Source organism: Aythya fuligula, chromosome 7, assembly GCF_009819795.1.
Source record: "Aythya fuligula isolate bAytFul2 chromosome 7, bAytFul2.pri, whole genome shotgun sequence".
Lineage (NCBI taxonomy): Eukaryota > Metazoa > Chordata > Aves > Anseriformes > Anatidae > Aythya > Aythya fuligula.
The window spans coordinates 25,242,610-25,257,350 of record NC_045565.1 but is presented as its reverse complement, the minus strand read 5'-3'; the positions used below and the strand labels follow the sequence as shown (position 1 = coordinate 25,257,350).

Genomic DNA, 14,741 nt, shown 5'->3' with positions numbered 1-14,741 from the left:
TATTCCTGCCTCGTGTCCTTGTCTGTTCATGGGTAGGAAGCATAACATCGAAGGTGGTCCTTGGCAGATGCTTTGCAGGAGGGTAAGGTGGAATCACGAGGACCAAACCCAAGTGGCAGCTCAACTGGGGGGCCTTGGGTTCTGCCTCAACCACACTCTGGAAACTTGGAAAGAATTTTGCCCCAAACATTTTCAGACTCAGCCTGTTCAGTGTGTAGTTTTCTGTACAGTTGGGCCTTCAGCTTTAAGGAGTCATCAAATGCAGAGGAGAGTTTTTGCCTATTATCACCTTCTGTGTGAATTAAAATTTCTTCCTTCCCTGCATTTGCAGCTACACAACATGAAATATTATCTTAGTGAGACTAGGAGTGAGCAGCTATATATTGGCTTCTGGCAGGAGTGTTTTCTTTTTGAGCTGATGTTTCTTTTTCACAACCATAATGTTTCTTTCTGGTATTTCTGCCTTGGCAGACACTCATACCTGTGCCAGGGCTAGTAATTGTGACTAGGGAGGGATCCAAGTCAGGAGGAAGAACACACACAGCATTCACAGCAGTGATTTCAATGCCGTGTAGACTAACCTGACCTGGCCTGAAATTAGCCCAGATTCCACAGCCATAGACTTACAGGGGTCTGTAAGGCAAGATAAAGCTCTTCCTACCTTAAGCTCCTTGCTGCTGAAAACAGACGTTGTAAAGGCACCTCTGGTGTTTTTCTGCTTCCCTGAAGTCAGTGCTAGGACTTGAGCATGAATATATCCTGGGAGTGCCCAGGATGAACATCACAGTGCAACAATATTTCTGCTAGGCTTTTGTGCTAGCACAGGCGTGATGTGGGTAGCAAACAGAGGTAGAACTCCAGCATTTGTCTGCGTTTCTATTCCTGAATTGCTGAATCCTGCACAGAGCAGGTGTGTGGGAGTGATGTTTGAATCCTGTGGGTTTGATCAGACCTTTATAGAGGCACAGTCTGGTGCACACAGGTGGCTCTGGAAATGCACTTTAAACTTTTTGGCGTGGATGGCTTCCAGGCAGTCCAGTCCCCTGCTGAAGAGAGAAGACTTGTAGGACTTGTGGGGATTTGTTGCCATCTTCTGCTATTCACAAAACTCTAAGTACAGTCTTTATGCTTTCCCTGCAGGTGGCAATGGTATGGATTCTGTAACGAAGAAAACGAGGCAAGATGGCTCAGAAGTTACAGAAAGACGTAAGGAGAACATTTTCTATTTTCTTATTACAAGATTAAATTGCACACCAAAGATCCCTCAAACAGATTTCCAGTTTTATAAAAGGTTCAATGCTGACCAGATATCCAGACCTAAGTCTGCACGTGTCCTTGGCATCTCTGCCAAAGTCAGAAAAAAGAATAGAATGGGTCAAGCTCAGACTTTTAGAGACATTTAGCATGACCTGATTGTTTAAACAGAAATGATTGCCCTGTGGTAACATTTCTAACCAGTAGTGCAAACATTTTGATTCTCCTTGTGCCTCTGAGTCCAATGCCCTGTATGGTCTGGAAAATGTTCTTTAGATATATTTTTTGGCTGTATGTAAAACAGGATGTTTGCTGCTGGTGTTGTGGGAGTTAGCTAGTAGGAAGCTAGTGAGGGGTCTGACCTTGGGCTTCACAGTTACAGCAACTGCTGTGTGGTTCAGTAGTGCCCTGAAATAATATGACTTCCATGGCTCCAGGGACTTGTAAAGAAAAAAGTCTTTCGTGGCAGTGATGCACTTAGTGTAACGTGACAAAAGTGTGCAAGCATACAGCCTGCAGCTTTCAGGCAGTGTGGTCTTAAGGGACTTTGCTTTAAATGTAATGATCTTCTTGAATAAGTCATGCTGTTCCATGGGAATGAAGTAGAACATTGATCTCATCTGACTAGAATAACATGCAATAACTTCTGCGTAATAATAATATTTTTCTGTCCTCAGTTATTACAGAGACAGTAACGACAAGGCTGACTTCCTTACCACCCAGTAAGTAATTGTGATCCATTGCATTACTTCTGCTCAGTGACTGCTGCCCCTCCGTGCTATCTGGCTGCATTACTTTCATAAATCCCTGGGTGCAACAGGTCTTGCTGCAGGAAGACTAACACCCAAAGAGAAGCTATTTTCAGAAATGCCCCTCCCAGAATGCTGCTTAGGGGAGAGAAGGAGCAGTATGTGGGGAACCATCAGGCTGTTGTCAGAAACAAAGTTCCACAGTCCACCACTCTTCAAGGGTGTAGACCCAGATATATTCTCCAGTGGGGCCTGTCTCTTGGGGACAAGAGGCAAAAGTGATGGGTCTGCTGTCTCCATCTTACCCAGTCGACAACAGTGGGTGAATCCCTTTAGGTAGTATCAGATGTTACAGGTGATTTCTGTCTCTGTGCAGCAAGAAGGGAAGACTCCTCCATGCTCTTTATACCACTGTGTTGCTGATTAGCTTGCTGCAGCTGAGTTGGAAAGGGATTGGATTGTCTCATTTATGATGAGGGTTAACAGAAGCGTCCCCCAGCCCATGTCCAAAACAAAACTTGACAACAAACGTGTTGACTCTGCAGCATGAATGTTTATCTGCCCTGCCAAGACACATCCCTGCAGTTCTGATGTCTTGCCAGACATGAAGCTGTCCTTGTAAAGTATGAGGACAGCTTTGGGTACCTCCTGCCTTGTCTTGCAGTATCCTTGCTCTTCTTGTGTTTTACCCTGACAGAATGTCTCATTTTGTGCTCTTCTCTTCCAGAAGGAGGGAGCAGCAGTGGGCTCAAAACATCATCCCACACTGGAGGGAGTGGAGTGGAAAAGAGGTCTTACACCCATGGCAGCAGCTATGTGACTTCAAGTAAGGAGTAAAGACGTTGGAAATAGAAAGCAAAGGCAGCATAAATGGGCTGAGGAGAGATTCAGGGCAGGGAGGTAGATTGAGGCAGAGGTGAGGAAAACAGAGTTTCTGAAAGTAGAAATGACAAATACTCAAAGCAAAGGTATTATTTCCCTAAAATTGGTTGTGAGGATGGGTGAGTAAATGGCAAAATTCCCATTTTCCACAGGAAAAACTTGATTTCAGGTTACTTTTCTTTAACTTTTTGAAAAACTCTTTTTCTTTGAGGGGAACAATAACAAAAAATATCATTCCTACCACCCTTAAGTTACTTGAAAATCAGATTTCCCTTCTTTCAGGATTTCCAAATCACAACTTTTCTGAGCATTTTTTTTTTTCAAAAGACAGTTTTGATTAATCTGTTTGTTAGTCTTGCAGAGGACAGATTACTATTAAAGATTTTCACATAACATATTTTCATAACATATTTTCTTGTGTATGTATCCATGGTTTTAGCACTTTGAATCATCTGACGTATTTTCTGGTTGTGTTAAATCAGTATGTCCCGTCCACTCTGTAAAAACAGAGTTCTTCTCTAGCAACCTTCTTTGCTGAGCTTTTTGATTGTCATGGTGAAGGTTTTTGAAAAATGAACTTCCCAGCCAAGTTTCTGGCACACCTTCCTCTCTGTCCCCAATTGGACAGATTGGATACCTGTCCTCACAGAAAACATTCTCCATGCTCCAGAAGAGCTGACAAGTCTAAGGGAGGGAAGTGGTTGGGCGTGGAAGCTCAAAGGGTGAATGAGCCATTCCCAGTCTGACACTCAGCCTCTTATCAGTTAAAGGCCAGAGTGTGGAATCCCTTTGCCTCAGGGCAAATGTGAAGTAACTCCAGTAAAGATACCAATCTAATTGTCTAGACTGGCACCAGTCTAACTGAGAACAGAACCCATTCCTGAAAACTCTTCACTTAAATGACTCTGTGGGTTTACCAACCTACTTGTTATTTCTTCCAGTATGTAGAAAAAGGGAAAAGAGTCTGAATTTCTGAGATAATGAACCCTTCAAGATTTACAAAGCATTTTCTAATCTTTGCTTTCCCATTCTGCTTGCAGAATGCCTCCAGCAGAGGCCCACTTGTCACTGTAGTTCTTTCTGCTGAATTAAGTGGAAAAGTCACAGAACAAAACAGGTCCATGTAGAGGGGAAAATGAACTAGAAAATACTTCGAGAACACAAGGGCGTGCTCTTTTTTACAGTGATGAGTAAACAATGTCCAGTCCGATCCTGCTGATCAGCATGCGTATATTGTACTTTGTCACAGGGCTCCCCTTGTGCTGCACTCTGATCATACTCCAGCAGCAGATTTCAAAACAAGAATCTGGTCCCTTCACAAACCAAGCATTCATTATGGCTGCTCAGTTCTTTTTCCACAGCACTGATGTGAATTAAGAAGGGAAACTTCTCCCCTCTGTCTAAATGTAACACTAATAACCTCCAGGCTGCCTTGGGCCTGACTCACACCTCTATCACTTCTCCAGGAAATGGACTGAGTAAGGCGTGACTAAGTGAGAATGTGGCTGGTTGCTTTGGAAAGGAAGCGTGCTCATGTCTGCCTTCCCTCAGCTCCTGAACTGCATCCTTCAGCACTAGGAATTTTGTTCAACCATCTCCCAGTTTTTGTATAATATAACGCTGAAGTTTACAGGTATATCTGTATCCAAACCAAAACCCAGCTCCATCCAAAGACAGATGTCTTCCTGCTCAGTAGAAATGGCTAATTCACCTCATTAGGCCAAATGCTGCAGTCAATGAGATCATTGACAAGAGACGTTTTAAAAACAGAAAGACAAACTCCTCTCTGCATGAATGCTGAGGTCAGTCAGAGTTAGATCTAAATGTGGTTCTTGCCCATCTCTAGTTGTGAGATACCAATGCAAATCTGTCCAGCTCTGAAGACAGGAACATCAAGCACTCAGGACTTGTAGAGTCTACACCCAGGGCATTTATTCCATTTGCTGAGGGCTTTTTTTTTTTTGTGTGTGTATAGGTGGAAGTGGTAGACTGAATTCATCATCGTCATCTGGCTACAGACAAGCACAGTCTCCCAGCTCAACTCTCACCAAATCACCTGGTTCAACGTTTGAAAGAAAAACTTATGTCAGCCGCCATGCAACGTATGAAGGTATCACAGAATGTGCCATACAAAGCAGGCAATGGGTAGTGCACTCTGAGGTCAATTGGAACTGCCAGCATATTAATGCATGATTATCCTAATTAGCACAAGAATCCCATTGTGGCTTTCCTAGGAAATAAGCCACCAGGGACGCATTTTAATGGTGGGGTCCTATTTATAGTAATGTTCATTCCTGAGAAGAGTTGTGGCATATTTTTGTTGAAAGACATTAGCAACTCTTTCAAGTGATCCTGAATAGCTCTTTTTGAATGAAATGTTTATTACCCAGTGGGATTAGACATGTACCTGGAAGATATATTTGGAAACTGCTTAATGGTCTTCTAAAAAGTATTAATGACATCTTTCTATTCTTTGCAGGGAGCTCCAGTGCTAACTCTTCTCCAGAGTTCCCCAGAAAAGAGTTTGGTATGTTCTTTCAGAACTGTCCCTCTGAGTATTAAGGGAAGGTCATGTGAGTTGGTGACTACAATGGCTTTTCACACATTAATACGTCTTGCTCTGCCGGTGCTGCCACTATATTGGCAGCCAGTGCAGCTCCTGATTTCAAATGAGTTATTAGAGATTTACATCAGTGTAGCAGACAGCAGAGTCAGCTATCAGTATCTCTAGCTGATATTGATTCCACAACAGAGGCTGCATACTTTATACCTACTGTACCTACTGCCTTCAGCTGCTCTTCTAACAGTCCCCATATGGCACAGGACATGGACAGAAGAAGAGAGACGTAGGGCACTTTGTGGCATTTGCTGTCCCATAGCTAGGGGAATAACTCCAAGCAAAAAAATATAGCCCCTTAAGATTTTGAGCCATTGCTGGGTTTGCTCTTCCATGCACTAGCTCTTTTCTAGACTTCAGCATGTTTATATGATGTTATTGGAAAGATGAATTGGATCTCAAGTGGTATATTTATATTGAATATTGTCAGCAGCTATGAGCTTGCCCTGTCCAAACTCTGACAGGCCTATTATGTTCGGCGCTGGCAGAGAATGTGATCAGGTTGTCTTTCTGGTTCAGGGAAGAGACAGGGCTTCACAGCATCCAGCCTTGGTTGATGGCATAAACAGGGCTATTATCCTCCGATTGGCCTGTAGAAATAGGAGATCATCATCTGTGAACAACATTTATGTGTACAAACAGAAACAGCAGATGGTCCAGAAATGCTAAGGTGCTATGCACTCTTTGAGATACCTCATGGTCTAAAGGGGGCCTGGCAGAAACCGAGGAATCAATGTCCCCAGCTGTGCCTCAAGTAATGCAGGCTGCTGCCTGAATTTCAGCACTCTGAGCAGGGTTCATGTATTCATTTTCAGAGGTGGTGTAAGCAGTTAAGACCTAATATTGTTTTTCTCTCGTTGGTGTTCACAGCATCTGCTTCCACACGAGGGAGAAGCCAAAGTCGAGGTGAGTGATACTGCTCTTTTAAAAGCCTCCTTTTTTAATTCTTCAGTATAATTCAGGGTATGTTAAACAGGCCTATTCCTTGGCTAGAATCAAAGCAGTGTAAGTCTAGAGTCAGATAAGGTATGTGGATTTACACCACTACAGATGTGAACCATTTTATCTGTAAGCAATTGCTTAAAGGCTCGGTGTAAAAATGGACTCCAGTAAAGGTCATGGTGGTTAGGACTTTATCAGAATGGAGGGTCTGCTTGGGGACTTCGACATCTGGGGGTATAGGACATAGTTTTCCATCTTGACTGTTTACTACCATAAACTCAGTCCATCCATGCTCTGTGACCCCCCTCTGACAATTTTACAATGCTGTATTTGTGTTTCTCCTCCTGAGATCTATGTAACAAACCATAAGGCCATTCCCTGAAATGGTCTCATGCTGGTGGTAAGGAGATGTTGAAGAAATTATGGACTTGTTGTGGTGTGTTTAGCAAGCTTACTGTAAACCTGCATCGTTTAAATCATTCAGCTCTTCTAATAATTTATTAACAGTGTTGGGGAAAGCAGGATTATATCACTGTGCAAGAGTTTAATATATGTTCCCAGTTGCTTGAGGAGGAAACTATAATGTCACTTTATCCAAGTTAATTTTAGCAGTGGGTATAAATCTACGTCTGCTCTTGCATACTCCTCTTGGAGAATGTCACAGTTACCAATTATTCTACCTCAGATCTTCACAGTCTCCTCTAGCACAATACATACGTCCCAGCAGAACCAGGCCATACATAATAAAGCAGAGAATCAGCTGCAGTTTCTCATACTACTTCAGAAAATTGCCCCAGTCTATCATCTTCTCCACCTGAATGCCAAAGTCCGTGTTTCATTTCTAGTGCATGCATTTTCAGATTTCATCTTGAGGAGCATGTTTCACATGTCCTGGCTGGTCAACTTGCTTGTGGGTAGCAAGCTTACAGGCTTGCCCCACCAAATCAGATTGATTCTCTTGTGCTGGACAGTAAAAGTCAGTAATAAGATGGAATATCTCTTGAGAATGTTGGCTTAATAAATGTCTGCTTGTGACCTGATAGTTTTAATTCAATGGAGTTTTTGTCAAGTTGGGGGTTACATTTAAAGAGACAAAACAAAAGGCAGCAGGTTGCAAGAGCCTAAATCCTACAGCCTATTATATAGATGGAAGTGTGAGTTTTACCCATTAAGTAATAGGGAACTTGTGTATTTAGTGAGCCTTAAAATCCTGAGGCTTCTTTTGGCTCTGTAAGTTTTCACCCAGTAAAATAATAGTAATTGTGATGAGGTGGAATATCAATGTTATTGAGGACTGTATAATCAGACCTTCCATTTGATTGGCACTGACAATTCGATTGATTTCAGTAGAGGCCCTCAAGGAGCAAAATACTGCTCTCTGGAATTAAAAGTAGCAAAATTTGACCCCAAAACAAAAAGTCACTCAAACCAATTTACACCAAATTCACATAAGCCACGAGTGCTGCTCAGATCAAGTAGCAAGGTAACACAGACATCAGGAAAAAAGAACTTCACTTCAGCCTAAAAATTCATTTCCAGCTCAGGGCATAAATACATCTCACTCCATATTCATGATCTGTTTTTTTCCCTTCCCAGAAAGTGAAATACGAGTCCGGCTTCAGAGTGCATCTCCCTCCGGCAGATGTAAGTACCATGGCTTATACTCCAGGGGGAACAGGTATAACACAGCGAGTGTTGCTACTCTAGGTATGTCTGCAGTGTCTCTAGGATCCAGTCTTGATGGATATGATGGATAGCAGCATGTTATCCCATTTTCCTGCTGTAAGAACTTTCATTTATCTCCCCCTTCTGAACAAGGAAGCATGCTGTGGGATATATGGTGGTCTTGCAAGGTTAGAGTTGTACTTAGACCCTGAAATGAGGCCCTTGAAACTTTGTTAAGTCAGTGGTGCCCCCAGAAAAGTACAACTTCGTAGACACTCACAGGTAAATTCCACTAAATGGTTTAGTCTGGGCAGGATTACAGATCAGTGAAACAATGGCTTTTGGATATATTTGTATGCTTGTTTTTCCTGCCAGGGACAGAGCTGGATGATGTAAAACGTTTGCTGAAAGGAAGTCGATCAGCCAGCTGCAGCCCTACTCGATCACCATCAAGTACCCTCCCAATACCGAAAAAAGCTGTGGTGGAGACAAAGATGGTTACCGAGAGCTCTCAGTCAGGTACGTGGCAGAGAACAGTTAGCAATGCTGGAGCCTTCCAAACATATTCTTTTTCCATAAAAATACCCACTATACCCAGTTGCTAAGAACATCAGGGTAAGAATCCATGGTCTCTGTCCCTGGTAGTGCTGGCAATAAAGAGAAAGGGGCAGAATGCCAGAGGGCTGCCCTACCATGAGCCATTCTAGGTGGCTTTCTGGTGACTTGTCCAACTTCCATAAAATTAAGCCAGTTCCTGCTGCCAGCAGCTTTAATCCAGAGGTAGTGCTGGCAGAGACCAGAGCTCCAAGTAAACTTGTCTTACAGTGGCATTATCTCTTGTCTCTGAGCAAGATGAAGATAGCAGTGAAGACAACATTTGGGTCAGTGTTTGTTTTATTGGCCATACCACTGGTCCAGAAATCAGTAGAATTTGATAATAATAGAAATACTATTTGAAATGTTATAACTAGCTTTTGTTATTTATAAGGCCCACAGCAGTGCTTGAGGCAGTGGTGTTCACATTCACTCCACTGTTCTCCACCAGTATGTAGGAACAAGGAATGTCTTTTTTCTTTCTGCTGGCTCAAATCCTGCCTCAAACTGGGAATTTTAGTCCAGTACACAAGTGAGCCAGAGCCACACATGTGGGAAGCAAAAATCATAGGTTTCACACTCCAGGATGATTTATTAATAGGAATATGAAACAAAGTACATTAAGTGTTTTATTGTGGTATCACAACATCTATAAATAGTGAAATCTCCTCAAGGCATTTTGTGAATGGTCATGCTATCAGGTCAGTCCATTGTTTAAAATTCAGGTGGGTTGCAGTCTGCTGGCATTTGAGATCAATTATACCATCTTAACCTGGAGTCACTGCATGGACTCCACTACGTTAATTGAAATCTAAGGCAGATTAATTTGTCTGCCACATAAACCTGCAGTGCATGCTAAATCACAAGCCTGGTCCTGTTGAAAACCATTATTGTTTTGTTTTGTTTTTTTTTTTTACAGTGTCGGGGACATATGATACAACCATACTGAATACTGCCCTCCCTTCATACACCTGGTCCTCAACTCTGCCTGCTGGGTCTTCCCTTGGCGGATACCACAACAGCATGGCCCAGAGCTCATCCTTGATCAATGCCATGTCTCACTCTACAGGATCAGGTACATTCCCGGGACTGCCCAGGCTGGCAGGAAAAATCTCCATGCTGAAGCTGGGTCAAAAGTAGTACTCTTTCTGCAGAGAGAGAATTTAAATGATGGAAGAATCAAGGTGGCAGAAGATAGGCTTACATTTTCTCCGCTTTTCTGTAACTTCGTGCTCTCTGCTTCCACAATGACTGTATTTGAAAGTTCTTGTTTGTGAGGATCAATCGTCCTGACTGCTTGATCTGTCTTTGAAATTTTATGATAGCTTTGTTGTTGACTTAAATGAGGCTCACATTCTCTATTAAAACTAGTTTTAGACTCTAGTGAACTTCAGATGATTCTGCCCACTGTAAGAACACCTGGTTCTAATCCTTCAGTCCTCTTACACTAAAGATGTAATCAATAAATTTTGACTGTGATTACTCCTTTTAAGACCTGCCTCTAAGTACCAGGGATGCTGTTATTTCCCAGATGCAGAGAAAGAGTGCAGGAAGCTTCATGATAGTGTTCTACTAAAAGCTTTGCTTTCTCACATTATTTCATGATTGCAACTTGTCTGATATGGGATTTTCTCCCCTTTGTGAGTTCTGTAAAAGCATGGTTTGGTGTCACAATTTTCAAGATTCTTCCTCTGTGCAATTACTGTGCATTTTCACTAACTGCATTTTCAAGTGACCCTTACTCTTAAGTTCTGTAGCTATGCCACTGGCTTGGTGCTTGATTTCTGATTCCATAGAAGTAATAAAATTTGATTTCCTCTTTTTGCAGTTTTTGGTGTTCCAAATAACCTGGCTCCCACCAATCATGCTCTGAACACAGGCCTGAGCACTTCCTCAACAGGTCAGATTTTTCTGTTCTTCCTTTCAAACTTTCACAGCATAACTGTCCTGACAGACACGTACAATGAACTGCCCTGCAGGACTCCTACAACTCCTACAATTTTTCTTTGCAGTGTTTGGAGTTCAAAACAACCTGACACCAAACTCTTCAACCCTGACCCAGAATGCCTCTGCAGCCTCCACAGGTCAGCAACAATTTAAGCCTAGAGAAAATGTGGGAGTCCCTGGTGTGTGCTGCCTTCTCCCACCTTTTCTGCAGTGCCTAGAATGTTCATACTGACAGAGGTTCCTTCACTGCCCTCTGCTGGTGTGGAGCAGGGTGGTGTGAGGAGATGCTGAGGAACATGTCCTCTCCTTTGCCTATGCAGGAATGGCTCCCACTCCCTATGTAAGCACTAGAAACTTTTTTACTAGGGAAGCCCTTGCTCGTTTGAGTTTTCCTCAGTGCCTTAAATGAGAAAAGATTCCTGAAACGGTGTGCAGCCTAAGGCTGGTATGTGTAGGTACCTTGTTGTCCTCCATCTCTTTCATTCTGGGATTTCTTCATTGCAGCATATGGGATGAAGAACACTTCTCAGAGCAACACCATGGCTAGTACTGGTGTGTCTGCCTCAGCAGGTGAGTGTACCATTTCCAGTTGTTTAGGCATGGCTTTGTTCAAGCATGTCATGGTAGCAGTGAGTTAGAGATTCAGCCAGCTATGTGCTACTAACACCTGACTTCTCAGGAGCATGACTTGTCACTAGCCAAGCCCCTCACCAGTGCCTTTCTGAAAAGAAGGCAAATGACCCAGAATCTCAGAGTGAGAAAATTGGCTGGCCTGAGAGAGATCTCCCCCACTTTGTGGTAACTTGGATAATCTTACTGAAGCTATTTCCACTCAGTAGACAACTGGATAGATCACACGTGTGACATTGTGCTTCATATGAAGCCAAAACATTGGCAAGGTTACACTTAACCATTATTTTTCAGTAGTATCAGCCTTGACCATCCAAAAACCAAGTATTTGATGATCAGATTGTTTGATTAATGAGAGAAGCTGAGGTCTTTCTACTGGCCTTTGGTCTCTGAATGGTTGGGATTCAACTTTTCAAGCTTATTTTCTGTAACTACGACATCTATGAATAAGACTTTTATTTTTTGTTTAAGGGAAGTCAAGTTTCTTTTGTAATCCAAGTTCTCTCAACGGCAAGCCTTAAAAATAGGTGGAAATACAACAGAAGTTATGATAATATTTCTAATGTAGGTTTACTCCAGCTTTGTACTAGAATGATGGAATAACACCAGTCTGTGTATCTTAATTCTCAATGTTCTGTCAATTTCTCTGCAAGCTCAGGTTTGTACACCCTTCCAGTTATATTTGATACTGCCTAATGGCAGAAGGGTGACTACAGCAACATTTCTTAACCTTGTTTGGCCTGAGCCCAACCTCAGTAAGCCACGGTTCAAAGCCTCATGAGCATGCCTGGCTCCCAAGGATATGGAGTGCTTTGTGTTTCCGAGTATCTCTGCTCACCTGCTTAAGATGTGCTGGCTCTGATGAACCTTGGATGTCTCTCTAAGACTGAGTTTCTATGATTCTGTAGTAGTGTTTTTGAGAAGTGAGGTGGTCATTGAGCAAATCATTTTTATATGTTATTGAATTCTACATGCTCTCCATTTCCTAAAGAAGCTGTTCCCCTGCTAGTGAAATATCGAAAGACAACTCTAATAAGATTTAACGAAACACAGCACTCCACTTAGCTTCAAGTGATCAGTGTGTCTCTTGCTGGCTTGTAGTGGTGGCAACCCCAATCACAACAGGACTCCCTGTTCTCACAAACAAAACTGTTGTAAGTTGTAATTATGACTCTTTGGCCATGCTCTTCTCCTTCTCTTACCTGTCCTTTACCAATATTCCAGGGGGAACTGTTTTGAGCTCCCAGGGGGATGACATTCTGCGCAAAGACTGCAAGTTCCTGCTGCTGGAGAAGGACAATGCCCCAGCAAAGAAGGAGATGGAGCTCTTGATCATGACAAAGGATAGTGGCAAAGTCTTTAGTGCCTCGAACACCGGGCTTAATGGAGGTAACTTATCTTCCTTGGGATGTGTGGGTATGCTGAGGGTAGGGAAATGGACAGTGATCATAAGGGGAAGGTAAATCAGGAGCATCCCCACAGGGCACATTCTGGAGATGATAAATTTTGACAGAGCTTCAGTGAGAACAACGTGGCTTGGGAATGTATAAGAAGAGTCCTACACATGCAGCCAGATCAACTCTGCCAGTGTAGAGTCTTCTCTATCTGTGGAGTTCAGAGTTCAGGACACTATACCTGACTCAAACCCCTGCAGCCCAGCCATGAAGCTTGGGCAGGCATTTAGCCTTTAACCATGCCAGCAGCATTTAGGTCTAGCCTGTGCATTTAAAGCTCCAGAGCATGCCTTGTGACATTTCACGCAGCTCAGGAGCCTCAAAAACAGAAACTAGATCTGCAGCTGGCTTAAACTGACAGAACTGTTGTGACTTCCTAGAAAAAACATGCCTTTTGCCTTTGGGAAAAAAGAAAAAAGAAAGAAAGAAAAAAAAAAGGCTTGGTTGAATTCCTGTTGTAATGTTTTCAATTACATTTGGTTCCTGTTCAGGATCCTTTGCCGAAGACACATTGAAGAAAGAGAAGCAAGGATTTTCTTCTTCTTACGCTACAGATACGGGCCTCAAATCAGATGCAAATGGTAAGAGTTTGCCCCTATGGCAATGCAAGAGAACTACCTTCTCCTGCCTCCAGTACTACCTTCCCCCCTGCAAGCCCATGCTCTAAGTTTGATCGTGCATGGAAAGACTGTTAAATCTTCTTCTACTGTTACAACAGGAGGACTGAAATCAGTACCAACAAGGGACAAAGCAACATATGCAGGTAAGTGTTGCTGTTCAGACTTTGACTCTGACTCTGAAATCAAGGAGCTGTTCACTGTGAGAGTGCCCTTCCCTCTTTCAGAAATACGAAATGGCGATGTGGGGGGTGCAGTTGGATCAGCACCATCTTGGTGTCCCTGTGGTTCCTGCTGTAGCTGGTGGAAATGGCTCCTGGGTTTGCTTCTGGCCTGGTTGCTTCTCCTCGGGTTACTGTTTGGACTCATTGCTCTGGGTAAGAAATAAACACAAGAGCTGGCTGGGTCACAGACCTCCATGTGTAGTTAACATCAGGACTGAACAGAAATCCACCTCTGTGTGTCCCTGTCCCTGAGAAAGATTACAGCCATGGTGAGAAGGAGAGAAAGGGAAGCCGCAGAAGTAAGGTCTCCCTTCTGCTTACAGGAGGGAGTTTGATATGGAGGAATAAAATGTTGAATAGAACAGAAAGAATAACAGAGGGTTTAAGCTGGCAAAGAGGCCAAGCAAACTGTAACTCACTACCAGAGCTGCCAACCCAGAGAGCTGAGGAGGAGCGTGTTCAGTGCTCAAAATCGTGACTGCCACCAACATATTACAAATGGACAGAAATAATGGATAAGGAATATAAACCTGCAATGAAGGCTTATATAGTCTTGGGGTGAGGAGAGTGGGAAAACTTCTGAGGTCTGAAGTCTTTCTTCTCCTTGGAGACTATCAGATTCCAAAGCTGTCATTTAAACTCCAGATTTCCCTGCTAGGAAAAAAAAAAAAAAAAAAAAAAGTGATGCAAAGAATAGTCCTGCAAAATTCAGTGTCCATAGCTCTCTGTCACAGTGATGCCTTCTCACTGCTATTAGAAGTCCCTGGTATAGAACCTGCATCTACATGTTCCCAACCATTTTACTTTAACCTTCCAGCGGAAGAAGTGAGAAAGCTGAAATCTCGCGTGGACGACCTGGAAAAAATCAATCACAGCTTCCTGGCAGTTAACCATGGGAGTCCAAGCATAGCAAAAGACGTTTCAAGAGTAGACTATCTTCAAGGTGTGGCACCCTCTTCAACCTTCCCTCTTGAAAATGAAGAATCAGTTTGGTTGATGGTGAAGAGCAGACTGAACAAAGAAATAGAACGAGGTGAGCAGAGTAAATGTCCTTCTGCATGAGACCAGATTATTTAAAGGGGAGTGGGAAAGTTTGACTTCCTAAGGACCTAAAGACCAGGACTTCTGGAGTGCAGTGCAGTCTCTCAGATACAGAATCCTCGCCT

General features: G+C 43.0%; 1 protein-coding gene across 1 annotated transcript in view; it reads left to right on the top strand.

The window, feature by feature from the left end:
- The first annotated feature begins 1,151 nt into the window (after positions 1-1,151).
- COL17A1 (collagen type XVII alpha 1 chain) overlaps positions 1,152-14,741 on the top strand; it is a 31,877-nt gene continuing 18,287 nt past the window's right edge. Inside the window, exons 1-17 of the mRNA XM_032191600.1 lie at positions 1,152-1,206; positions 1,932-1,976; positions 2,731-2,829; positions 4,861-4,995; positions 5,365-5,412; positions 6,373-6,408; positions 8,041-8,088; positions 8,485-8,628; positions 9,623-9,778; positions 10,532-10,603; positions 10,716-10,787; positions 11,155-11,220; positions 12,505-12,669; positions 13,226-13,315; positions 13,453-13,497; positions 13,579-13,728; positions 14,393-14,608. Coding sequence (XP_032047491.1) covers positions 1,152-1,206; positions 1,932-1,976; positions 2,731-2,829; positions 4,861-4,995; positions 5,365-5,412; positions 6,373-6,408; positions 8,041-8,088; positions 8,485-8,628; positions 9,623-9,778; positions 10,532-10,603; positions 10,716-10,787; positions 11,155-11,220; positions 12,505-12,669; positions 13,226-13,315; positions 13,453-13,497; positions 13,579-13,728; positions 14,393-14,608 — 1,642 coding nt within the window. The remainder of the gene's footprint in view (positions 1,207-1,931; positions 1,977-2,730; positions 2,830-4,860; positions 4,996-5,364; positions 5,413-6,372; positions 6,409-8,040; positions 8,089-8,484; positions 8,629-9,622; positions 9,779-10,531; positions 10,604-10,715; positions 10,788-11,154; positions 11,221-12,504; positions 12,670-13,225; positions 13,316-13,452; positions 13,498-13,578; positions 13,729-14,392; positions 14,609-14,741) is intronic.